Below are 27,500 nucleotides of genomic sequence, written 5' to 3' on the forward strand. Positions count from 1 at the left end.
ATTCCATTTATTTACGTACTCATTTATTTTGCTGAACATTGCTTATTATTAAATCGTTTTTATTTGTATATTTATGCAGTTATTTATTTACTCAAATAAATAATAAAAATACGTTAAATATTATTGGTCTTTATTCTATTTATTTATGCATCTTATTAAGCATTAGTATTTGTTTATTTACATATGTACCTGTATATTATACTTGTTTATTTATTTATTTATTTTTTATTTCATTTTGTTAATTTATTTTTATTTGAATCTGTTTAACATATAATATATATATAATACCTGCTTAAACATTGTAATTGATATATATTTTTATTGTTATTGTGACTCGTGTCCGTTCTTTTTGCAGGAACAGAATTATTATGAGCTTCATAACAATCTGTTTTTTTCTTTCTTTCATTTGAATATATAAATGTAAGTTAAGTCATAAACGCGGTGGGCGTGTCGTGCTGATCAGTGACGGCGGGGCGTGATGAAGCGGAGTCACTGTTAACACTCTGGAGTTGATTATTTTCCCGTAACAGCACGTCCCTGAGCGTTTTATTCCTCTTACACCACGGCGACCCGTCGACGATTACAGTTTACAATTCATTAAAGAAAGAAACCTCGTACTTTTTATCCGTTTATAGCTACGTTTAATGTCCGAAACAAGTTAGTTCCCGTTCTCACTTACGTCACAGCAGGCCGGAAACAAAAAGCAGAAACTCCTAGGTTTACAGCTTTACCTCTGAAACTGGAGACTCCTTACACACAGTACAGAAATGAACCCGTCCTTACAGAAAGCATTACAGACAGAACCTTGGATTGTATCGACAGATTTTTTTTTTTTTTTTTGTTCTGAGATTTTACTCGGTTGTTTTTATATTTATATTTATTTACATTTTTATATATCCACCCCTCTTTTTATTTTGAAAAATAATCTAGTGCGGTTTAGTTATGCAAAAAGTGGTAGCTTTACTTCATGTAATGTAAAGCAACTTTAAGTTTACTTCTTGTAATAATATCGTAAGCTGTGATAAATTCCAGGAATTTCATTGCGGGGGAAAAAAATCAGATCACCCAAAACTGTGGAAATAAATATATAAATAAATAATTATATATATATATATATATATATATATATATATAAAAGTGAATATGTGAAAAAAAAAAAGAATCTGAAATATTAAATATAGAAATCCAACTCGTGAAGTGACGATAATTGTTTATGTTTGTACACATTGATATTTTCCAGATTCCACAATTCAGTCATTTAAAAAATATATTAAAATAATACATCAAGAAAAAAAAAAAAAAAAAAAAAATCATTAATAAACCAAAAGAAATCTGCATGCCCGATCACAACAAATACACAGTACAGAAAGCAAACACACTGTAGGGGGCGCTAATCACTCACAGGAAGTGATCTGTGTGGAAAAATTCATCTGTACAGCACAACACACGTTTCTTTGTCTTTATTAGTCATTTTTTATTTAATAATTTTTTTAAACATCTTCTTAACATCGTTTTAATCAAATCAGGCGTAACCAATTCAGCAAAGCCACATCTGACTCAAATTTTAGATTTTTTTTGGGGGGCCGTTAAAGAGAATTTTTTTACAAAATCAAATCAGCCGGAATGGTGTGTAAAATTTTTGGCGCCCTAGCGTGCACACCCTACCTGTGACTGTATGTTAGCGCCCACCTGCGGCGCCGGGTACGAGTCCCCGTTCAGAGACTGAACGCTCATGAACAAATCGCCGGAGTGAGACATGTTAAAAGACGCAGCAGAACCTGAGAGAGAAACAGACGGAGAGAGAGAGAGAGAGAGAGAGAGAGAGAGAGAGAGAGAGAAAACAGAGGAGGAAAGACAGGTGAGACAGACAGGCGTCGTGCTCATGCAGAAGGGGGGTGAGACAGGTGTTACTGTTAACAGACAATAAATAAAACGCACAACAAACACATAAATCTTTAATTTAGTAAATAAAAGCTGGAAGACGCTCGGGTCTGAGTGCAGCACAGAGAGAGAGAGAGAGAGAGAGAGAGAGAGAGAGAGACGGTGTCATTCCATCCATTTATTAAACACGAAATAAAACATTTTACTGAATTAATAGCCAATCAAAAGTAAACAAATATTAAGTAATTATAATTAGTTAGCTAATAAGTTATATAATTAGTAATTAATCATCATTAATGAATGAAAGAAAACTGATGTATGCACCACTGGTTAAAGGTAAAAAAAATAAACAAAAAAAATTTAAGTAAAAAAGTACACAATAAAATGTTAACCATAATTTCGATATATACAAAAAGTATAAACAAACAAACAAATAAATAAATAACATGAAATGAACAAATAACTAAAAAGATCTATGCACTGCTAGTCAAGAAAGGAAAGTAAAAAAATAATATACAATAATTACATACAAAATTTTTAAAAAATGCAATGCTAGTCAAAAGAAAAAAAGCCGGGGGGGGGGGGGGGGTTTAAACAAACAAACAAACAGACAAACAAACAAACATGTTCATGCCGAGTCAAAGGTTTTTTCAGCATCCTATATTTAAATTTCAGGTTCTAGCAATTCATTAATTTAAATATTTAAATGTACATAGAAAATTATGCAAATTGTGAAATGCTTTTAACTTCCTTATTATATTATTATTATAAATGATTGAATTGTTTTAATCGAAAAAACATTTATCCGAGACGGTGTTTAATTAACAAACGACTTCTGTGAGGTGGCGTCGTTACAAATATCAAAGAGAATGTTAAGTATTAACTGAACAAAACTCACTGGAAAGTCAAATAAACAAACAAACAAACAAACAAACAAATAACTATACTTGTGCTTTGTTAGTCAAAAGGGGAAAAAAGTAAAAAATAGAAAGGCTACTAAAATGTAATGACAGTAACGCTGAGTAAACGTACACGCTAGCTGTACACACTACACCACGAGGTGGCGCTATACGCTGCAAGCTCAACCTGCTACCTCAAAACAAAAGAAAGATGTTTTTAAACTGTTATTTAAATATGAGCGATTCACTTACGCTTAAACACTCAGACAGTTAAAAATGCATTTTAGACCAGCGTTAGAGCGGCGCTTTGGATTCCAGCCTCAATACATTACGCTAATGTTTATCGTAGAAGATGTATTAGCAGCTTAGCGTCCGAAAGCACTACTTTCTCCGGGAGGAAAAAAAGAAAGAGAGAGAAAAAAAACCACGCCAGAGTGATGGATGCACATGTTTCAGTCATTTAGGAAGCGCTAATCGAGTCACGCTAGGAATCAAGGAGCGCTATTTGTGCTTTAATGGAGGACGAATCCCCCAGATGTTTAAGGGACCGGGACTTTAACTTAATTTGTCCACAAAAAGCCACAGAGCGCTAATCGAATGCGCACGAGCCGCTAATCACTCTCAGGGCCGTAATGACCAACAAAAGGTCACGCCGGACACAGCAGGCCATTTACCTGAAGCGCTGTTCGCTAACGTTAACACAGACGCTAACACACACACACACACACACACACACACACACACACGAGGAGATTTATTAGTGTGGAGTTAATGATGATTAAAAAAAGTAAGAGAGCTAAATGTACGGACTGGAGAAAAGATCATTTTTCCGTTGTTCATATTTTATGCTAATACGTCATGGTTTCTATAGCAACAGCTCGTTCACAGGGACTCGTACAGATAAAAATTAAAAAATCGGTAACGCTGATATGGCGTAGTTTTCTTAAAGTAAGGAGACGTTTACGTTTACGTACGGAAGGAGTCTCCAGTGTCCAGCGCTTTGTTGAGGTCAGAGGTACAGTAAAGCGGTGACTTTTCCGTTTATATGTAACTTTAAATGGACAAAAAGTACGACGTGTTCTTTAGTAAACGACAAATGTGTTGGTAAACAGTCGGTAAATCGCTGCGGTGGAAAAGGAGCGAAACCCTTCGTCAACCCCCGGGTGCTGACCGAGTGTTTACCCATAATGCACTGCAAGCACACGTTAGGATAAACTCTGAGATGCAGCCGTGAGCGTTTCTAAGTCTTGGTGTAATGGAATACAGGTTAATCTCGTGATCTGGTTATTACACTAATATGTCATTAGCGGTAATTGAGGAGTAATTTGAGGTAATAATGTGATGTAATAACGACTCACCGGCGGAGTTGGGCGTGGAGGGCGAGTTGGCCTGGCTGCCCTGAGCAGAAGCGCTGGCGGCGTTGACGGCCGTTCTGGCGGCGTACATGTTCGCTTCCTCCTGGAACTTTCCGATGTTTTTCTTGTACCTGATCCTCTTGTTCCCGAACCAGTTCGAAACCTGAACAGCACCGAACATTTTACACATCAAAGGCGGTTTCCTTTTTTATTTTCTTCTTCTTCTTCTTCTTTAAACGCTGCCGCAAACAACATCGAAACATCCGTTCTTAATATTTACATTTCTTTTACGTATTTTTTTGCGGCCGCGGTTCACAGCGTATCCAGTAGGATAGCGTTACGGCAATAATATTACATCACCGTGTAATGTTTTAAATCGACGGACACTGTTTACGACACAGGACACGAATCACGCCGTATAGATTTTTGCCAACAATTTCCCAGCAGTAAGCGCGTTTAAGAAAAAAATCCGTTTGATGGCGATTTATTTAACATCTACAAAAATGCATTTATTCTTATTTTTTTCCATTTTAAAAGTAGCGTTTCTTCATAAAAAATAAATCAAATAAATACATCTGTAATAATTGTGACATTGAATAAAAATAACAAAAACAACAACGTAAACGTTAAATCAGCTAACAAAAATTTACAACAATTCATCCTGGTCAGACCTTTTTTTAATTTTTTCTTTAATTATCGTTAAAATAAATAAAAGTTCAAGGCCGCTATTTAGAATTAGATAAGCTGGTCTAATATTACAATAATTGCATTTTAATAACTTGATGCGTATCATCTTTAGAGGTTTGCTTTTTAAGATTAAAAATTAAAGAAGACATTTTTTAATGTAAAATAATGTTACGTTTAAAACAAACAAAGCAAAAGATAAAGAAGTAATTATCGATATAAATACGAAACAGGCAAGGCAAAAAAAAAAACCCCGTAACGAACGAGTTGCGAACATGAAGTAACGACTCGAAACAAAACGTAAAACAAAATAAAAAGGCTAAAACTCGCTAGATAATATCTTACAGAAGCAAAACTGGCGCGCTAACTTAGCTAACTTAGCTAACGACTTATTGCGTACTGCTAATACGGTATGAGAGGTGATGATGTCATCAGGCCTGTTTAACCCTGCGATGAGAAGACGTGTGGAATGAAGAATAAACCTGGGAGACGGTGATGGAACATTTCTTGGCCAGTTCCTCTTTCGCTTCCTCGCTGGGATACGGGTTACTGAGGTGCGAGTAGAAATACTCGTTCAGGATCTCCGTGGCCTGCTTGTTGAAATTCCGCCGCTTCCGTCTGTCAGAGACACGAGGACGATTTTAAACAGAGGGAATAAATTTGATCTGGATAAAATGATGAATGAACTTAAAGTTTCTCTGTAAGCGTGGCAGACGAGCGCCGGGTCAGATTATCCTTCACACCTCAGACACGTTCTCACGCGCTTCACGGCGGAGCGCGTTGAATTAACACAAGCACCGCCTCTAAAACGGCGAGTTAACAGTCGGTGCTGGATCAAGTGCTATTCTACGTGCTGCTGTATACTGAGAGCGGAGGCGTGAAGTACACGTGAAGTGATTGCAATCGCTTTTAAGCAAGCGTGTAAACCGGCTCTGAATACCAGGAAGTTCACGTGCAGGATGTTTTCGTTACTACCCGACAAGCCCTCAGAAGCAGATGGAGGTTTTGTGCGTTAGTGGTGATGGGTGTGATGAACTCACCTGGCGTCGAGGAAGCGCGAGCGCAGGATCATCACGGCTTCGCACGTGCTCTGTTTGAGCTGCATCTGTATGGAGCTGAATTTGCGGTGGATGATGCTGACCATGCGCTCGATCTCTTTGGGTGAAATGGGACGCGTGCGAGACTGTTCTCGCAACAGGTTCATCACGTGGGTAGTAAACTCGTTACACGCCTAAACACACACACATACACACACACATAATTATCACGACACGGTCTAACCCCACAACACACAATTCAGTCACTTTTACTTCACTTTTGCACTTTTTAACCTCACAATTTCAGTGCATGACTAATAACTCTATTTAGCTGACGTTAACCTTACACGTGTCTTACGTAAGCTAAGACACGTAACGTAAAACACATAACGTTTTGTTTGACGTTAAACGAACTCGAGACATTCTCCGTTTACCGTAACCAAAAATTAGTCGAGACGAAAGATTGCGAATGTGAGGTTGGGGAAAGGGGCGGGGCTTACTGGGCATCAGTTGTTTTGATTGGAGGGTTACAAACACTTACACAACTGTGACTCGTCCCAGATTTATACCTCGATTGGTACCTTATCTGCTGTTTTTACCTGGGGGGGGGGGGGGGGGGGGGGTGTGCGGTTGGGGGGGGACTGCTTTTTCGGCGTATTTCTGAGTGACACTTTGTACTTTTACGTAAGTTAAAGCTCGGCGCTCCTGCGCAAAATGCGTATAGAATTCGATCTGTTCGTATTTAAACGTGAAGTAACACTGAAACGATAATAATAAGAAGAATAATAAGTGGATAAGAATAATGATGATGATTTTAAAATAAAATGTAACGCAGAATAAAACCGTGATGGTCTGTCGTTGTTGTCTGCGATGTTTTTTCTGACCTGTTCGTATTTCTCCAGCTCCGTGTGGTAGATCTGTCGTATCTGAGTCAGTTTCGCTCTGTAGTCCGAATGCTCCACCGAGTTGTCGTTCCCGGTCCCGCCCACCGCGGCCGCGGCCGCCGCGGCCACCGCCGAAGCCCCGCCCCCTTTCTCGGGTCCGGACACGCCCTCCGCTAAGAGCATGTTGTCCAGTCGCATGAGCTGAGGGTCGGGAGGCTCCTCGTCCTGCGCGCCGCGAATACTCAACACTGAGGAACACAAAAACCACAAGATATTAAAAAAACCCCACGGTGCTGATTAGTTCTCTATAACAGCAGCTCTGACAGTAGCGCGGGTTTATATTAACGCGCCCGCCCTATTACGCTCTTGTCTCCATAGTAACAGCGATGACTTGCGGTGATGTTTTCTTTTCCTTTTTTAAACATTTACGGAAGGAGTCTCCAGTGTCGGCGCTTTGTCACAGTCAGAGGTGACGGACGAGTTCACGGTTTGTAGTCGTAGCTGCGTCTCGGTAACTTCGAGAGAGAGAGAACAAAGCAAGGTTGCCGAGGGAACGACCGTTTACAGCGGCTATAACGTAAACGAGAACAGGAACTGAACATTCGATGTAACTATAAACGGCTACGAAACAAAAAAAATTAAATAATCGTAAATGTTGGCAAATGGCTATGGTCTGAGAGGAATAAACCAGTTCGGAATTCCGTAATAAACAACTACCGTGTGTTTATTCGGACCCAAAGATAAATACACACGTATACACACGTGATCATTTACATTTAGCATATATGTAGCTAACGAGTATTTATATATTTTCATTCGCTGGCTGCAGTGTTCCTTTAAACCCTCAACCCCTGCGAGTTTTATGCAAATGTATGTAAAGAACCGCCTCATATCCATATCTCGCCCGCATAATTCTTGACGTCAGATCTGAGAAGGCACTACATTTTAAAACCTCGTACAAAACGGATGAATACGTGTGCAACCCGGATGAAAACGCCAACACGCCAGACTTTAATGGCATTAATACGAGACTGGAACATCAGCGTGAGTGATGCGAAGCTGATCCACGGCCTTCATTATAATCGCTCTTCGCCGCGATCAAATCGCGGCTCGAACACCGATCCTGGCAGGAGTGAAGATAATAAAACCGTCATTTCATCACTCCACGCTGTAATCTTGGGTAAATAATTTGCCCTCACCTCCTGCCAGAGCTCGTTTTTCTTCGCCATCGTACCGACTTGCCACGCACACATCAGCAATACATTACAACGACTTTATTCCATCATTTATCAAAAACTCATACGGAATATTCCTCCGCTGATCTTTATTATAGAAGAAACCGTTATTGCGGCGAAACGCTGAGACAGAACCGGCGTTTGGCTGTGTCTAAGACAATATATATACGTTATATATTTATATATAGATAGATTATATTCTATATCTTGTCCACTGGAATGAATGCCGGTCATTAATAAAAGAAACCGTCACTGAAAAATATTTCTGAACATGTGACGGACATTAGACGGAAAATAACGTCTGATAACATGACACGACACCCTCGAGTTCTTTCTCTCTAAATCAGACGAATATCTACGCTTTTATTTCACGCAACTATAATTAAAATCATTTACACGTACATCCATTTCTGCAGTTGTAAATTTTTCCACTAGGGGGCGGTAAGGAGTAGTATTAATAGTGAATTCTGTCACATTAGCGTCAGTGAACCGGTAAAAACTCTCGAGACGCTGCGTGCGACGGCGTGGGAGCGCCGTACAGGCTCGAATCGGCGGTTAAAATAAGAACGTATCGACAATTGTACGTTTACGTTTTAAATAATCTTTAAAACTCTTTGATTTCGTGAGTGTCGTAGTGTTTCAGTCGCTGTGCAACAACGCAGGAAGTAAAAGAAGTTCTGTAGTCGCTCAGCTCACGTACTCGACTTTCTTTTTTTTTTTTTCTTTTTTTTTTTGAGACGCAATAACACGTTTGATTTAGCACGTACAAATGATTTTCCACAACGTTACGTTAGCATTCGACGTATTAGCTCATGTAGCTCATGTCTGAAGTTCTGGTCTTTCGGTCAGTGGCTATTTTTGGTCACATGACCGTCAAGTTGTCTACATTTTCGGTGGATCCCAAATCACAAATCTACTGGTCATAGACGCAAATTCCCCACTCGACACTTGATTGATTTTGTTTCCGTGGCGTATTTTACAGACCAATAGCATTTACTGTAGCAGGAATTTACAGCAAGTATTAATCTTGTTGTTTGTTATCTGCATCACACCGAGTCAACGATATCGATGTACCGTAACAGACCGGTACTGTGTAACTGATTCAGCTCAGCGCTACACATTAACGTGGCGCGTGCGCGTTATTAGCCTGATTTGAGTGAAGCGTTTTCCGTTTTTCTCTTCCGCTCTCGTGTAACGGCGAGGACGAGCCGGCGTCACCTCACGTGGTCAGGAGCGTGCGTATCGGCGCAGCGGCGATCTGTCCGTGTCTGTCCGTAGTGCAGGTGTGAGACGCGCCGCCTGCTCTGTTTTCCGTCTCCCACAAGATGTCTCTATCGCTCTTCACAGAAGAATAAATAAGCACGACAGGAACACACACTCCTCCGATAGTAACAAAGAGAAAAAACCCCTTGCCACGCGACACAACGAGCTCATAAACGATCGGCGCTCGGTGTGTGTGTGCGTAGGTGAGTGTGTGTGTGAGCTAACGCTACACTTCACTTCACTTCACATCACATCACAGCAGTCACCGTGACAACCATCAGCCACCTCGGGTTACAAAAGAGAAATAAATTAATAAATAAAAAGAAAGAAGAATTAAGAGAACGGAGCATGACGTACGTCTAAAATAATCCCGAATTCAGGTAATAAAAACAGATTAATGCTACAATCAATCCCTAAATAATGTTAGAAATCACAACACAAGCACAAAACCAGGTCTAATATAATATAATGTAATATAATATAATATAATCCAAATTATGCAAGATATTCAATTGAACTAACACAGCCTAAATTCTAGAAACATTTCATCTGAATGATGTTTATATAGGTCCAATTCTCATGAAATAAATCCTGAATGATTGTAATATAGCCCGACTAATGCGGAAATTAAACCTGAGATCATCTTATACATCCCGAAATAAACCTGAACGCCAGGTTCAGGATCATTTAAACTAACTTATACCCAAATAATTCCTGATTTAAACTCCCAAAATTCCGTCGGAATGAATCCTAAACTGTGTGCAGTACATCCCGGATGATGGTCAGATGGACCCCGGTTTAAGAGCGTACGGGGAAAGAACAGCTGAGTTCATCATAATATACAGCTCACAGATGGACGAAATGACTTCTGAGTTAACGCAAAACAAACGAATCCTTCATTAAACTGATTAGGGTCGGGATGTCTCAAGCCTAAATTATGCGAGATCTTAACTTTTCGTGGAAAAAAAAAAAGGATCTTAAATTTAAAACGTCGCGAAATAAGACCGAAAGCTTAAGTTCAAGATAATCAGGATTGATAAAACTTACTCGAATAATCCCGAATTAAGGTAAAACAGCCCGACTGATGCTGAAAATAATCCCGAATGAAACTAATGACGCTTCAGATTACTTTCTAAATTCAACCCATCAAACCTGAAGAGCACAGATGTGTACTATCTTATTACTGTTAGTGTTTAAAGAAAACAACAATAATGAAATAAATTAATACGATTAAAGGAAGAAAAGAAAAACAACAACAACCCTAAACTGAAATAATAAAAAGGCAACTAACAGATGGTTTGGAGTTACATTATATTACTGTGCATTTTACAGCAAAAATATTCATTAATAATGCAAGGAAAAAACAAAACTGGCTAAATAAATAAATAAATAAATAAATAAATAAATCAAGCTAAATTAAGGTAATATAGCGCTATAATAAACCCAAATAATTATTCATATATCATTATTCCACTATTACAGAGCAAAAAGGTCAATATAGTTATTAATAGGATACATTACAGCACTGTATATATAATAATATATACAACAATAACTATATATAATATGAAATCTATAACGTGAGGTGAACCCTTTTAACCCTCAAGTGTGTGCCAACTGACTGTCGCGAAAAAAGCTTTTTCAAAGGGAAAAAAGTGACGTACAATTTCAATCATTAAAGCCGCGAAGCGAATAAAATCCGGCGGATTTACAGACGCCGCGGTCGGCGCGGTGTCTGTCGTACGCTTGTATTTAAGATCATAAATAGACGGACAGAACGCCAGGCCACGTTCTCCGGGCTTCTCCGAGCGAGAACGTGGATTAAGCGGGTCAAGAGTTCAGCGTCGGGGTTCGGATTTCTCCAGAGAGCCGACGTCCTGCTTCATCGGTTACTCTTAATTCCTTTTCATTTGGTTTATGTAAATCTCGGGGAAACGCATTACGTCTCGCAGCCTCGTTTATTAAACCGCAAAAGACACGAAGTTGTTCATCAGAGTTTGTCGCAAACCTGTTCTCATTTAGACTGAGCGATGTGTGTGTGTGTGTGTGTGTGTGTGTGTGTGTGTGTGTGTGTGTGGTTTCTTCTGCCCGAACATCCAGCAGGGATATGCTCATCTGGAGACGAACTCTAATGAGGCAAATAATGATTTGTGTCTTCCAACGAGATCCTCCAGTGAAGGAGTAAACGGATTACGTAAATACAATAAATACAGATAATCGTACAATTCCCTTCGCCGTGGCTTAATTACCCCAAACCGACGCCATGCACTTTATTTATTTTGATTCAGTAATGGCATTGCAATCAATTAGGCCGTAATGCTGCCAGCTGCTTTCTGCGTGTGTGTGTGTGTGTGTGTGTGTGTGTGTGTGCAGCTGTTTAGCTGAACTGAACCACATTAACCGTTATTAATGGATAAATGATTTCCCCTCTCTCTGAACGCATACGTGAGTAAGTGTGTGTGTGTAGACGTGTGTGTGTTGTGTTCTGATTTGGATCAGATACGAAGGCGCAGGAGATGCGGTCGTGGTACGGGTTAAAGGGAGTGATGGGGATTTTAAAGAAAAGCTGAATTTCAGCCGGTGATGTTTCTCATTCTGTAAAAACTTTATTGACTCGTGTCTGTTTCCCGAAGAGAGAGTCGGCACCGTCGAACACCGCGTTTAGACTTTTTCACGCTCGGTTGAAGTTATAAAGAACGAAAGGCCCAGATCCGGCCCAGATCCGGCCCACGCCTGACACGTTCATCCGGCCCACATACCGCGTGGAATGATGACACTTGGGCGGTCCGCTCCGGGTTGCCAGATTTGGGCCAGAAGCAAGCCGTAGCAATGCCGCATGCGCAACACTTTTTGCAAAGGTGGCCCACATTTGTTTTGTGATATTTGGGCCATATTCACTATTCCCCACACGGGCCGCTTTAGGGTCACGTCCAGATCACACACTGCCGTGAGCGCCGCATCGCTGCCTAAAAAGAGAAACGCTTGTGATTCAGGATATTTGGGCCATATTTGCTTATTTTTGTCCGAGCCAAAAGAAGGCCAGCAGCACTGCCTGAAGTGGCCCACATCCGCATGCCATCTGGGCGTGGCCAAGCTAATCTAACACATGATTGGGTGGTAGTTACACCCATCGACTCGGACACACAAGGAACAAACAAGCCATCAATTTGCTAGTGAGTAATTCTTGTAGACGTTATAAAGTCCGTACGGGATTTCACCAAGTTTATTTTGTGATCGGCCGACCGAAGACGCTCGCTTCTGCAAAGACTTTTTCGCAGCGATGTTAGTTGGTAAACGAGACCTTTTAGCCGTAATCGTGTAGGACGCACGTGAATCGAAGACGGCTTCGACCGAACACGTGTCGCGGCGACGTCACGTGACGCATGACTTGACAACGGAAATAGTTAGTTGTTGCGTAACGTGACTCGCAGCTCAGGTTCTGTCTTTGTTGCTGGTGTTTATGCAAAAATCCCTTAAAAACCCCAACGAGTGTCATGTTCACGTTCTCCATCACGGTAAATACCTCATGCATTTTCAGGCAGTCTAACCACACACACACACACACACACACACACACAGGCTCCCTGCGAGCGCCTTTAAATGAAAGCATGTTTAATTAATGATGCTGAAGTTCTCCGTCACAATTAAGAAGATGAACGGTCAAACAAGGCACCGGAGAAAAGCCCTGACGATGAAAAGTTTGTCTTCCTAAAGTGCTGCTGAGGATACAGTAACCTGACACACACACAAACACACACACTTTTACTGCACTTGACACTGACAGATATGACAGGAGGATTTATAGCGGAGCTGAAACACCTCGCGTTCAGCGTGATGTATGTGACTATAAAAAATACGAATAAATTAAAAATGAAAAAAAAAAATGCTGTCCATCATTTAATAGCTTCGAGGAGAAAATACGACTCGAGGCTTCGTCTCCAACACGCAGCTCCATGCCGACTCTAAACATATAAACAAGCTTTCGTGCTTGTTCTGTGCATGCTGTGATCTCATGTGTTACCCATAATGCACTGCGAGCAGATCGTCGTAATATAGGCAGACAGCGGCGGACGTGCGTAAGACGTGAACTCACGACGTTCTGACAGGAGTGTGTAACAGCTAGTGATTGTGATTTAGGTTTTGGTGAACAAACCCGAGTCAGTAATTCTTAATAACAAAAATACCGATCAGTCTGGGTTAGGGTTAGCCTCGGGTTAGGAGTAGACTAGGATTAGGATTAGCCTAGGTTAGGGTTAGCCTAGGGTTAGGGATTAAAGTTAGCCTAGCGTTAGGGATTAGGGTTAGGGTTAGCCTAGGGTTAAGGTTAGCCTAGTGTTAGGGATTAGGGTTAGGGTTAGCCTAGGGTTAGGGAGTAGGGTTAAGGTTAGCCTAGGGTTAAGGTTAGCCTAGTGTTAGGGATTAGGGTTAGGGTTAGCCTAGGGTTAGGGTTAGCCTAGGGTTAGGGATCAGGGTTAGGGTTAGCCTAGGGTTAGGGATTAGGGTTAGCCTAGGGTTAGGGTTAGCCTAGGGTTAGGGATTAGGGTTAGCCTAGCGTTAGGGATTAGGGTTAGGGTTAGCCTAGGGTTAGGGATTAGGGTTAGCCTAGGGTTAGGGTTAGCCTAGGGTTAGGGATTAGGGTTAGGGTTAGCCTAGGGTTAGGGATTAGGGTTAGCCTAGGGTTAGGGTTAGCCTAGGGTTAGGGATTAGGGTTAGGGTTAGCCTAGGGTTAGGGATTAGGGTTAGCATAGGGTGAGGGATTAGGGTTAGGGTTAGCCTAGGGTTAGGGATTAGGGTTAGCCTAGGGTTAGGGTTAGCCTACTGTTAGGGATTAGGGTTAGAGTTATCCTAGGGTTAGGGTTAGCCTAGGGTTAGGGATTAGGGTTAGCCTACTGTTAGGGATTAGGGTTAGCCTAGGGTTAGAGATTAGGGTTATAGTTAGCCTAGGGTTAGGGTTGGCCCAGGGTTAGCCCAGGGTTAAGGTTAGAGTTGGCCTAGGGTTAGGGTTAACGTAGGGTTAGGGATTAGAGTTAACCTAGGGTTAGGGTTAGGGTTAAGGATTAGGGTTAGCCTAGGGTTAGGGTTAGCCTAGGGTTAGAGATTAGGGTTATGGTTAACCTAGGGTTAGGGTTGGCCCAGGGTTAGCCCAGGGTTAAGGTTAGGGTTGGCCTAGGGTTAGGGTTACCGTAGGGTTAGGGATTAGAGTTAACCTAGGGTTAGGGTTAGGGTTAGGGTTAAGGATTAGGGTTAGCCTAGGGTTAGGGTTAGCCTAGGGTTAGTGATTAGGGTTAGGGGTTAGGGTTAGCCTAATCCAAACCCAGTCTCATGACGTTATTTATTATCATATCGATGCGATGTTGTATACGGCGCTATCGTGTGCTAGTTAGCCTTTTAGCAAGTAAGCAGACAATTAGCCAGCTGTGATACGATAGAATAAAACGATGATTTATTTTTTAGCGTCAGGGTTCTGGGAGGTAATTAATCTGATGACGGTTCAGGAAAAAGCTTCCTCGGTTCTCTAAACAGAGAGGAGAAGGCGAGTAAAAATGGAGCGAGAGAGAGAGAAAGAAGATGAGAGAGACGCAAAAGGACAGAGACAGAAAAGAAAGACAAAGAGAGAGATAATAATAATAAGAAGAAGAGGCAGATAGAGACCCAGAAGAGAAACTGAAGAGATCGAGACAGAGAAGGAAGGAAAAGAAGAGACAGACCGAGAGTGAGACAGTCCAAAGGAGAGAGAGAGAGACAGAAACAGAAAAGTAGAGTGAGACAGAGAGAGTGAGACAGACAAGGGAAGGTGTCAATTAAAGGAATGAAGGCTGGTGTGTGTGTGTGTGTGTGGTGTTGACAGCTGGCTGGAGTCGAGCTGACAGCCGTCACATTAAGCAGCTTTGGTGGCCTGCACACACTCACACACACTCACACACACACACACACACACACACACACACACACACACACACACACACACACACGTCTGAAAGTGGAGGCTCTGGTGCTGCAGTGATTAGCGTTGAACCCCTGCAGCTATCGCTAATAACAGTTATTAGCATCTGTAGAGTTCTGGGAGAGTTTTTACACTCTGATCAGGTTTAGAGTTTCAACAACCACCGAACAACCCCTGAACATCCACTGTATGACCACAGAAAACCCCTGTATAACCACTGAACCAGCACACAACCACTGAACCGGCATGGAACATTCACAGTACAACCACAAAAAATACTGTACAAGCACAGAAGCACCACTGAACAACCAGCGTACAGCTACAGTACAACCCCTGAACATTCACTGTACAAACACTGAACAACCAACATACAACTAGAGTACAACAACCGAATAACCCCTGAACAACCCCTTAACATTCACTGTACAACCAGCATACAACAACACAACCACAAACTAAACAACCACAAAAAATACTGTACAACCGCTAAACAGCCGCTGAGTACTGACAGTACAGCCGCACTCTTTCTGAGACAGCGCTGTTTAAAATAATCTCTTTACCACAAACAGACAGGAAGTAGCTGATGTGGTTCACTGTAATGATTTCTTCAGTGTTAATTCTTTATTGATTGATTTTTTTTTCCATTAATAAATAAATGTTTTTTCTTTGTTTTTTTTACAACATAAAATAACGTTCTTCAGATATGAAATAAAGTATGATCAAACAGGTTTTTTTAGAATGCTACACCAGCGTGTCGCTGTCGTGTTCGTACACACAGCGTATCAGGATGCACGCCGCGTCTCGCACAGACCCGCGTGACGATCCGGATCTGATCTCATGGTATCTCCAGATCGTACTGGACCTGGAGCTTTCGCTCCACATTATTATTTTAATCCCTCATTTCAAAAAGAAAAAGACGGAGAAAGAACAAAGTCCTTTTCTGAACTTGTGGAAAAATGTTTCAATGTAGAGAGCCACAGAGTATACAGTACAGAACTATACATATATACATATATATATATATATATAAAATACATAAATTAATATTAAGAATTACAGTGTGTGTGTGTGTGTATATATATATATATATATATATATATATATATTATTTCCTTGTTTTTAGTTTATATTTGTTCTTTAATATCTAAGAATAAGAAACACATGATCAATCCGATTTGGTCACAAACACAAAGTGCGATATTTATTTTCACGTCAGTAAAACGTGTGTGTGTGTGTGTGTGTGTGTGTGTGGTACTGCTCGACTCCAGATAACATGCTGTTTAACCCGACACGAAGACCTGAGTGATTAACAGGACGGAAACAAAATCAGAAGGAATAACGTATGACCTCTCTGTGTTTCCGTGAATAAGCGATAAACCATGTGTGTGTGTGTGTGTGTGTGTGTGTGTGTGTGTGTGTGTGTGTTCGGCTCTTAAAGATGGGAAATGATTCCTCTGAGACAGTGACAGTGATCACGGTCAGAATTAATTATGCACGCTTTGCTTCTTCCCGCTCAGCTCATACTGAATCTTACTAATCTAATCCGGCCGGCGCGCCATCATTTCTTCCCCGCCGTGTGTGTGTGTGTGCACATGTGTGTGTGTGTGCGAGAGAGTGTATGGCGCCAGCTATAATGCGACTTCGGGGAATCTAAATCCGGCGTGTTCCATACATCGACGGCGAGCTCGCGGAAGTAAACAGAATCCCGACTCGTGACACACGGCATAGTTCGCCAAAAATGGATTGCGGCATTGCGCAAGAAATACGGCAGATTAGACGATTAAACGTAGCGGGAAAAATAATCCGCAAAAACGTCCGATATCAACGAGTACGATCGATCGGAAGTCTAATCAAACCCAGTGCCGTTTGATCCGTTCGCTAAGATCAAACACGAGCGCGTTAAAATATTTGACTATTTTAATACACTGTACCCGAGACGAATCGGTGTTTCCATGGCAACCCAGACCACTGTGCGTACTCGTACGTACGACGTAATAAAACATCCGTTAAGGCGGAGTCGCTTTTAGAATCCAGAAGAGGATTCTTTTACAGCATCTGAGAGCGTTTTATTCCTCTTTCTCCACTGATTACAATTTTCTATTTATTAAAAAAAAAAAGAAAGACATTTTTATCCGTTTATAGTTACATAAACCGGTCAGTTCCTGTTCTCGCATACGTTACAGCAGCTATAAACACTCGTTCCCTCACCAAGATGTCAGAGGGGAAAAAACAAAAGCCTAACCGCTGACACTGGAGACTCCTTCCATAAATGTTAAATAAACATCTGGTCACAATATACATACATATATATATATATATACACACGAGGTGTCGCTATAGAAACGATAACGTACTAGAACAGTTAGTTATGTGTTAATATAAACCTGTGATGCGTTTCAAATCAACAACCTTCCGGCCAATCAGAACGCAGAACTCGACAGTGCCGTGGCTTAAACGATATTAAGTATGAGCCAGGTGTGTGTGTGTGTGTGTGTGTGTGTGTGTATCACTCAGGGGTGTGATTGTGTGTAAGATTGACGGCTCCGTCCCGATCTCGGCCGTGTCGAGGGTCAGACTCGGTGACCGGGCGGCCGTGTTAATCCTCCTCCGTGTCGCCATGACGTGTTTAAAGACGTGACACACTTCACCAAGCGCCGCTCTCTGACTGCTGACGAGTTCATGTGCGAGTAATTAACGGTAATTAATCCTTAATTACCATAATTAGCCGAGTCGCAGTAGATTAAACCACATCTGGAGGAAGACAGAAGGGGGCCGGCGAGCGAGGAGGCACGCTTTTATTTCTTTCTTCTTTTTTTTTTCCATTTCATTTTTTTTTTCCTTGAGGAAGTGGATTCAGACGCTAAAGCTAACACGTTTCATTTCTTTCTGTATTATTCATTTCCTGTTCCTGTTAAAGACTGTGTCTCATCTGACTGTGTGGTACATCGCAATACTGCGCTGCAAATATTCGAACTAAACACACTGACGATGTTAAAGCGATGATTACGAGGTCATCATCCTTTTATTTTATAAAGACTTTATCCCGATGAGCATTTTCACATGACTAAAATAAACAAACAAACAAGCAAATAAATACACGTTCTCATCATTATTTACAAGTAATTAGCTATTTAATGAATTGGTATTTTTTTTTATTAATTACTTTATTAGAAAACAATTTCCACTACCAATGTTTCTTTTCTTTTATAAATAAATAAACTGATTTTATTATCTTTTTTTAACTCAGGAAGACTTTATCCTGAGTGTTTACACATGGCGAATAATAAATAAACAACAGATATATGTAACTGTATTATACATCTTTTTTAAATTGTTTTGAGATGAAAATGATTAGAAATAAGTCACTGATTAATGGATATTTGTAAATGTATTCTTTTCTTTCCTGCGTGTGCTGATGATTTCTGATGAAATTGTCTTTACTGAATTCTTTATCACAGCGCTCACCTTTAACTAATTGTTTAATTGATTATGACACTGTTAATGTGACGATAATGAAGAATAATTAGTTCACAAAACTCATTGTTTTAAACCCAGAGGAAGACACGCGGAGCGCTCACACTCGGACAATAAGTTCATTAATGCATTCGTCATTTTTAAAATCTTTAAATATTTGCAAAAACATATATAATGTGTGATATTATCATATTTCTATTCGTTTTGCTTGGCGGAAGTTCAATAGAAATAAACAACACTATCATGATGCGGAAGGAATTGTAAATGAATTCTTATAAATGAACATTATACATTCTTTTAAATCTGTTTTTTGCTGGAGTTTTTTGTTTGAAAAATATTTATTTATTTTTATTTCTTTTAAACAGCACACACTTTCACTAATCAGGTCATTACCTGGACAGCGTCGCTGTGAAGATCGTTAGCCGTTAACCGCGTTACTGGTGTTTGTGATGGTAACGGCGGTGTTTGAGGTGTTCGTTGTGTTAGTGGTGTTATGGTGGTGTTCGGTGGTAATGGTGCTGTGGTGTTTGGTGGTAATGGTGGTGTCTGGTGGTAATGGTGGTGTTTGGTGGTAATGGTGGTGTTTGGTGGTAATGGTGGTGTCTGGTGGTAATGGTGGTGTTTGGTGGTAATGGTGGTAATGGTGCTGTGGTGTTTGGTGGTAATGGTGGTGTTTGGTGGTAATGGCGGTAATGGTGCTGTGGTGTTTGGTGGTAATGGTGGTGTTTGGTGGTAATGGTGGTAATGGTGCTGTGGTGTTTGGTGGTAATGGTGCTGTGGTGTTTGGTGGTAATGGTGGTGTTTGGTGGTAATGGCGGTAATGGTGGTGTTTGGTGGTAATGGTGGTGTTTGGTGGTAATGGTGGTAATGGTGGTGTTTGGTGGTAATGGTGGTGTTTGGTGGTAATGGTGCTGTGGTGTTTGGCGGTAATGGTGGTGTTTGGTGGTAATGGTAGTAATAGTGATGTGGTGTTTGGTGGTAATGGTGGTGTTTGGTGGTAATGGCGGTAATAGTGCTGTGGTGTTTGGCAGTAATGGTGGTGTTTGGTGGTAATGGTGGTAATAGTGCTGTGGTGTTTGGTGGTAATGGCGGTAATGGTGGTGTTTGGTGGTAATGGTGGTAATAGTGCTGTGGTGTTTGGTGGTAATGGCGGTAATGGTGGTGTTTGGTGGTAATGGTGGTAATAGTGCTGTGGTGTTTGGCAGTAATGGTGGTGTTTGGTGGTAATGGTGGTAATAGTGCTGTGGTGTTTGGTGGTAATGGCGGTAATGGTGGTGTTTGGTGGTAATGGTGGTAATAGTGCTGTGGTGTTTGGCAGTAATGGTGGTGTTTGGTGGTAATGGTGGTAATAGTGCTGTGGTGTTTGGTGGTAATGGCAGTAATGGTGGTGTTTGGTGGTAATGGTGGTAATAGTGCTGTGGTGTTTGGCAGTAATGGTGTTGTTTGGTGGTAATGGTGGTAATAGTGATGTGGTGTTTGGTGGTAATGGTGGTAATGGTGGTGTTTGGTGGTAATGGTGGTAATAGTGCTGTGGTGTTTGGTGGTAATGGTAGTAATAGTGCTGTGGTGTTTGGCGGTAATGATGGTAATGGTGCTGTGGTGTTTGGTGGTAATGGTAGTAATAGTGCTGTGGTGTTTGGTGGTAATGGCAGTAATGGTGGTGTTTGGTGGTAATGGTGGTAATAGTGATGTGGTGTTTGGTGGTAATGGTAGTAATAGTGCTGTGGTGTTTGGTGGTAATGGTAGTAATAGTGCTGTGGTGTTTGGTGGTAATGGCAGTAATGGTGGTGTTTGGTGGTAATGGTAGTAATAGTGCTGTGGTGTTTGGTGGTAATGGTAGTAATAGTGCTGTGGTGTTTGGTGGTAATGGCAGTAATGGTGGTGTTTGGTGGTAATGGTGGTAATAGTGATGTGGTGTTTGGTGGTAATGGTAGTAATAGTGCTGTGGTGTTTGGTGGTAATGGTGGTAATGGTGCTGTGGTGTTTGGTGGTAATGGTAGTAATAGTGCTGTGGTGTTTGGTGGTAATGGCAGTAATGGTGGTGTTTGGTGGTAATGGTGGTAATGGTGGTGTTTGGTGGTAATGGTGGTAATAGTGCTGTGGTGTTTGGCAGTAATGGTGTTGTTTGGTGGTAATGGTGGTAATAGTGCTGTGGTGTTTGGTGGTAATGGTGTTTGTTGTCGTTGGTCTGAGGGAACAGTGAATGTGAATAAATAGCAGAGTGCAGTAAACGCTCGACGTTCTACAGGGAAACTTCACCTTTAAGCTACAACACAAGGACACACACCATATGGCCACACACACACACACACACACACACACACACACACACACACACACACACGACAATCGCCCTTGGTGTTTATCTCTAAAATGTCTACATGTGACACCGGGGTCAGTGGGGTCATAAACACTCACCACTCTACTGTACGACCGCCAAATAACTGAAAGAAAGAACTGAGCGAATGAACAAAAGAAAGAAGCGACGGAAGAACAAAGTAAATGAGAAACCCGAGTGAAGGAACCCAACGAGAACCGCGCAAATGAAGAAAAGAAAGAACACAATGACGGAATAATTCGAATGAAAAAACGGAATGAAAGCACGAACAAAATAACTAGAAGAACCCAAGGAAAGAAAGAAAGAAAGAGAGGAATTGTGGGTAAATGTTTCGTTAGTACACTAGTCACACTGCTCAAGCGTTTCTGTTTTTGTTAAACGAGGAACGCAGGAACATCTCGCCGATTGAAATCCACCTCCTGCTCATTTGTTTGTTCTTGAACTCCAGCGTGGACAGAAAAGGAAAAGGAAACTCTAAACACAGCTACGAAAGCAACACACGGCTCGCACCGTAACACCATAACGCCACACCGAGAGCTTAAACGGAGAAACCCGTTAAAGGGAACACGCCACAGGTGACACTGGTAAAGTAACAAGCACACCAGAACAGGAAACAGCGACCATATAAGGACAAGTGGAGCGCTAAACGGGAGGAACCGTGAACGAAGAAGCCGGCAGGACGACAGAACCGAACTGTGACACATTTATTATCAGACGTATATTAAACATCTGTAACCATATCTACTTGCTGCTATACAACATTATATTTATTTATTATAAATTTATTATATTTCTACAGCTGAATATTAACCTTTTTTTTTTTTTAAATAGTTCAAATATAAATCCTCTTGGATTAACACACGTACCTTTAAGCTTTCTTTTTATGTTTTTTTTTATTTTTTTAAAGCAATTAATTTAGAACACGCTCTAAAATAAACACACACACACACACACACACACACACACACACACACACACACACGGAGATGACTGACGGTTGTTTTGCTGCCGAAAAGCAAAGTAAGAACCGATTTCTGGCAACCGAGGATACATTTTTAAATCTCAAAATAACTTCCCCGCTCTCGGCTGTTGGCCTGCAGTGTGTGTGTGTGTGTGTGTGCGTGTGTGTGTGTGTGTGTGTGTGTGAGAGTGTGTGTGAGTGCTTAATCAGAGTTATGTACAGCTCAAAGGAGGATTAGGCCAAACGCCACACCCCGAGGCCCGGCGTGTACCACTTAAATCCGTTACAATTAAAAATAAACACAAACAAAAACACCAACAAACCGACGAACCAACGAACCGACGAACCGACGAACCCCTTCTCACTTCATGTGTCTTTTCTGTTGCTCGTATTAAATAAATAAATAAATAAACACACCACTAAGACACGGCCTACAGGAAGCCAACAGTGTGTTTACACATAAATAACTTCACAGTGGAGCTTCAGACCGCTCGAATAGTTTTACACTGTTAGTGTCTCTCTCTCTCTTTCTCTATCTGTCTCTGTGTCTCTCTCTGTGTCTGTCTTTCTCTCTCTCTCTCTGTGTCTTTCTCTCTCTCTGTGTCTTTCTCTATCTCTCTCTCTGTGTCTTTCTCTCTCTCTGTGTGTCTTTCTCTATCTCTCTCTCTGTGTCTGTCTTTCTCTATCTCTCTCTGTGTGTCTGTCTTTCTCTATCTCTCTCTGTGTCTGTCTTTCTCTATCTCTCTCTCTCTCTGTGTCTGTCTTTCTCTATCTCTCTCTCTGTGTCTGTCTTTCTCTATCTCTCTCTGTGTCTGTCTTTCTCTATCTCTCTCTGTGTCTGTCTTTCTCTATCTCTCTCTCTGTGTCTGTCTTTCTCTATCTCTCTCTCTCTCTGTCTTTCTCTATCTCTCTCTCTGTGTCTGTCTTTCTCTATCTCTCTCTCTGTGTCTTTATCTCTCTCTCTCTGTGTCTCTCTTTCTCTATCTCTCTCTCTGTGTCTCTGTCTTTATCTCTCTCTCTCTGTGTCTCTCTTTCTCTATCTCTCTGTGTCTCTGTCTTTATCTCTCTCTCTATCTCTCTCTGTGTCTCTCTTTCTCTATCTCTCTCTCTCTCTGTGTCTCTCTTTCTCTATCTCTCTCTCTATCTCTCTCTATGTCTCTCTTTCTCTATCTCTCTCTGTGTCTCTTTCTCTCTCTCTGTCTTTATCTCTATCTCTCTCTCTGTGTCTCTCTGTCTTTCTCTATCTCTCTCTGTCTCTCCCTCTCTCTCTCCCTCTCTCTCTCATGTCAGCTGGTACAGAATGAGTTCATACCTTTAGGTCAGATGTTATTGTTTAAAACGTCTGATTAAACGTGTACACAGTTACACAAGTAAAGCAGTCTCATTTAGCGGACTCTTTCGTACGGAGGACTAGTAACAATCTTACATCTGGCCACTGTTTGGTGAACTCTAAAACAGCGGCTCCTTGCTAAAACTGAAGATACGTAAACTCCTGAGGAGCACGCTTTGTGTAAGAGGCGTTCAGCACTTTGGCACTGTGGTTTCCTGAAAGGCTTTGAATTTGAATTTTATATAACAACATAAAATATTCGAATTGAACGTGTCATGCTGATTTATTAACGAATACACGACGTGTACAGGAAATGTGGTTTGGTTTATTCTCCGGTGTTAGTTTTTTTCCTCGGTCGCCTCGGTACATTTCCCCGAATCGCGCTTAACATTCAAGTGCGTTTAAGTAAGCGCTTTTCTCCGAACACCACACAACGCAAACGCTCCCTGCAAAAGCATGCAACTTGCTCGGAATCATCTCTCGGAAGTAAATATTTCAGTCTGGGAACATCTCCGGGCCGTGAGAACGCCAAGGTAGGGAGAACGCGTAGCCGTGTTGTCAATATAACAGCGTACTCACACTGCCAGTATCTCCTACTGTCTATACATCTAGGAGAACTGGCTCAGCCGTGTCGCACCGAATGATTTATGCAGTGAAGTGATGTCCAGATGTTCTGGGGGGTAAAGACTTTTCCACAGAGAAGCAGTATAATATATTTTGATGAACATGACAGAAGCAGTTGATAATGTAGGGAACTGCAAACAGCTGCACATAATCAACTGCATGAACGTGACTAGATGATGAGGAGGTTGAAGACGTGGTGCTGACAGTTTCAGTTCTGATCCGAGAAATACCGAAGCAGCTGAGAAAAACTGCCCGTGTTCCACAGCGTCGTCTTTACCTCCCCATTCCCTGTGCACACAGCCGCGGAGACATGACAGACACGGAAGACAGACAGACAGACAGACAGACAGATAGAAAGATCAACAGATAGATAGATAGATAGATAGATGGAAAGACATAGATCAAGAGATAGACAGATAGATAGATAGATAGATCAATAGATAGATAGACAGATAGATAGAAAGATCAATAGATAGATAGACAGATAGATAGATAGATAGATAGATAGATAGATAGATAGACAGATATAGATCAAGAGATAGACAGACAGATAGATAGATCAATAGATAGAGAGATAGATAGAAAGATCAATAGATAGATAGATAGATAGATAGATAGACAGATAGACAGAAAGATCAATAGATAGATAGATAGATAGACAGATAGACAGAAAGATCAATAGATAGATAGATAGATAGATAGAAAGATCAATAGATAGATAGATAGATAGACAGATAGACAGAAAGATCAATAGATAGATAGAAAGATCAATAGATAGATAGATAGATAGACAGATAGACAGAAAGATCAATAGATAGATAGATAGACAGATAGATAGAAAGATCAATAATAGATAGACAGATAGACAGAAAGATCAATAGATAGATAGACAGATAGACAGAAAGATCAATAGATAGATAGATAGATAGAAAGATCAATAGATAGATAGATAGATAGACAGATAGACAGAAAGATCAATAGATAGATAGACAGATAGATAGAAAGATCAATAATAGATAGACAGATCAACAGATAGATAGACAGATAGATAGAAAGATCAATAATAGATAGACAGATCAACAGATAGATAGACAGATAGATAGAAAGATCAATAATAGATAGACAGATCAACAGATAGATAGACAGATAGATAGAAAGATCAATAATAGATAGACAGATCAACAGATAGATAGACAGATAGATAGAAAGATCAATAGATATGTAATAAAACAGACAGAAAGACAGAAGGATGGATGTATGGACAGATGGACAGATGGATGGATGTACTTTATTGACCTCCGAGGGAGCCTGTGTGGAGATTTAAGATATAAATACAGAATAAAAAGAGAAAAATTAAAAGGTGATTTAAAATAAAACGCCTTCACCAGTGAACTTGTAGAAAATTCTCCATTTTCAGAGGCTCATTATTCTGCTGTGTGGATTAGCGCCCAGGCTAATCTCGCTAATTAGCAACATTAGCAAGGCTCCTAAACCCGACCCCCTGCTGCGAGGAGAAAAACCTCCCGCGGACCGACGCTCGGCTTTCGCACAGTCCGCTGAAGGAAAATAATAATAATAATAATATCGACTCTTCGGGGTGAGAGAGGAAATCGCAGGTTCGAGGTTGACGCTGCTTCAATCACTCATCGACGGCGGTGTATGTAGGTCATCGCAACAGATGCAAATGTGGGTCAGAGGAACTCCTGCCGTCAATCAGGAGACAAAAACACAGCCGGGAAGGTCATTTATACCCGAACCCATTAAAGGAGGTAGCGGGGGGTCGCTTACCGTCTGTCCTTGAGGCTCGGAACATTCCGGAAATCTTACACTCGCCGCGGGGGATTCTTTCTGCTGTTTTCCTTCAAACCGCTACTTACCGCTAATTATAGAAGGTATCGGTACAGTTAGCTAAAGTTAGCTTAAAGTCAATAAAATAAAATAAAAAACTGAAGTGTGTATTAGCTCCAGGATGAACGATTAAAAAGGAAGAGATAATAAACAGAAAAACACACATCCGGGGAAACGGTCCATTCCGGCGTTACAGCTAGCTATCAGTAGCTTCGTGATAATATAGCGCTAACAGATAAAGCCCTAGTGAGGGAACAACTGAAAAATAAAGAGAACAGAGAGAAGACGAGAGAAGGAGACAGTAACGTGTGTTTTTGCGTCTATTCTTTCGTCTCGTTGCGTAAAATCTTACGGAATTATTCGCTGGTCGAGCCTCGAAGGCTTACGACCGCGTGCTTTCTTCAGACGGTGTTGAAGCTGTCGATTCATTTTCTAGAACAGCGGCTCTGACGTTATCGTTTCCATAGTAACGGCTCCTTCGCAGGCGCTGTACGGCATGTCTGTATCGCTCCGCGGGTAATATACGTCTTGTTAAAGCGGTGAGACGTCTATTTCGATAACGTTAACGTTTACGGAAGGAGTCTCCGGTATCGGAGGTAAAGACGAGGTAAAGAGGTAAAAGGAGTTTGCGCTCATATGCAAGCTGCGTTTAATTTTTTAGAGAAAAAAGGGCGTAGTGTGAGAGGGGTAAAACACTTGGGGACTGCGGAGTGCTGAGAGGAGCTCAGTCACAGGGTTTGTGGTTCAGGACGGAAGGTTCGGTGCAGAGCTGCAGGACGGAGACGTGGAAACGTGACGATTAAACACGTGCCTGTTTATAGAATGAATTATCCTTCAGGTTTGTGCTTTTTTAGGTTTGTGGTATTAAAAAAAAATCCAAACAAACTTTAATTAATAAATCTTTGGTTAATCAATCAGTTCATCAATTGCAATTTGAAATCAGTTAATAAGTACAATACATTTTTTATTTTTGGTGTTTTGGGCGCTTTTTGAGGTTTTTGATAATAAACAAACAAAAAGCAATAAATTAATATTAAACAAAAAAACAAACAAAAATTTAAATTTCCCAATGTTTGGCCTCCAGTTTGTGTCTTTGTGCCTTTTTAGGTTTCTGATAAAATAACAGCAACTTTTTAAAAAAAACTCTAAGAAATAATAATAATAATAATAATAATAATAATAACAATAACAATAATAATAATAATAATAATAATAATAACACTATTGTTAGACTGTTATACGTTTATTTATTCTATTTATAGTTTGAAAAAAAGACGGTCCAAGATGTTTGGTGACTTTTTAGAAATTTGGTGAATTTTGTCAATTCTCCCTGAAGTTAAACTGGTGGCCGTAAGATTTATTTATTTATTTATTTATTTATTTGTTTGTTTATTTATTTATTTATTAGCGACCTTAGCGAATGAAATAAATTTTCCAGACTGAACGCTCTGCTCTTTCTGAACTAATTCTGGTTTTTTTTCCTCCCGTTATACTGCTCTATAATCTGGTCAAGTTTCTCTCCGACTGCAAATTTAATTCTAATTAAATAATGAAGCGTTAATTAGCAGCAATAAAACTAAACCCACCCGATGATGATGATTAAGTCCTGATCTGCAGATCTGCGTGGTCGTCGTCTCGCGCTCTGTTCAAACGTATAAAACTTTATTACACCCCGCAGGAGGAAGTGACACACTGGCAGGGTTGGGGTTTTTTTGTGTCCCCCCCGAGTTATGGCCCCCTGGT

At 40.8% G+C, this 27,500-nt stretch overlaps 1 protein-coding gene across 5 annotated transcripts in view; it reads right to left on the reverse strand.

The window, feature by feature from the left end:
• Positions 1–27,500, reverse strand: part of pbx1a (pre-B-cell leukemia homeobox 1a) — a 67,797-nt gene that overhangs the window by 12,014 nt on the left and 28,283 nt on the right. For 3 of the 5 annotated variants that reach the window (XM_053673641.1, XM_053673640.1, XM_053673642.1), the window contains exons 3-7: positions 6,741–6,988; positions 5,860–6,050; positions 5,302–5,437; positions 4,139–4,298; positions 1,666–1,778 (exon numbers count right to left, since the gene is read on the reverse strand). In XM_053673641.1, the coding sequence (XP_053529616.1) occupies positions 1,666–1,778; positions 4,139–4,298; positions 5,302–5,437; positions 5,860–6,050; positions 6,741–6,988 (848 nt within the window). The remainder of the gene's footprint in view (positions 1–1,665; positions 1,779–4,138; positions 4,299–5,301; positions 5,438–5,859; positions 6,051–6,740; positions 6,989–27,500) is intronic. The other 2 variants (XM_053673644.1, XM_053673643.1) reach the window with 1 other exon arrangement.

The sequence above is a fragment of the Ictalurus punctatus genome, chromosome 20 (genome assembly GCF_001660625.3).
Source record: "Ictalurus punctatus breed USDA103 chromosome 20, Coco_2.0, whole genome shotgun sequence".
Classification (NCBI taxonomy): domain Eukaryota; kingdom Metazoa; phylum Chordata; class Actinopteri; order Siluriformes; family Ictaluridae; genus Ictalurus; species Ictalurus punctatus.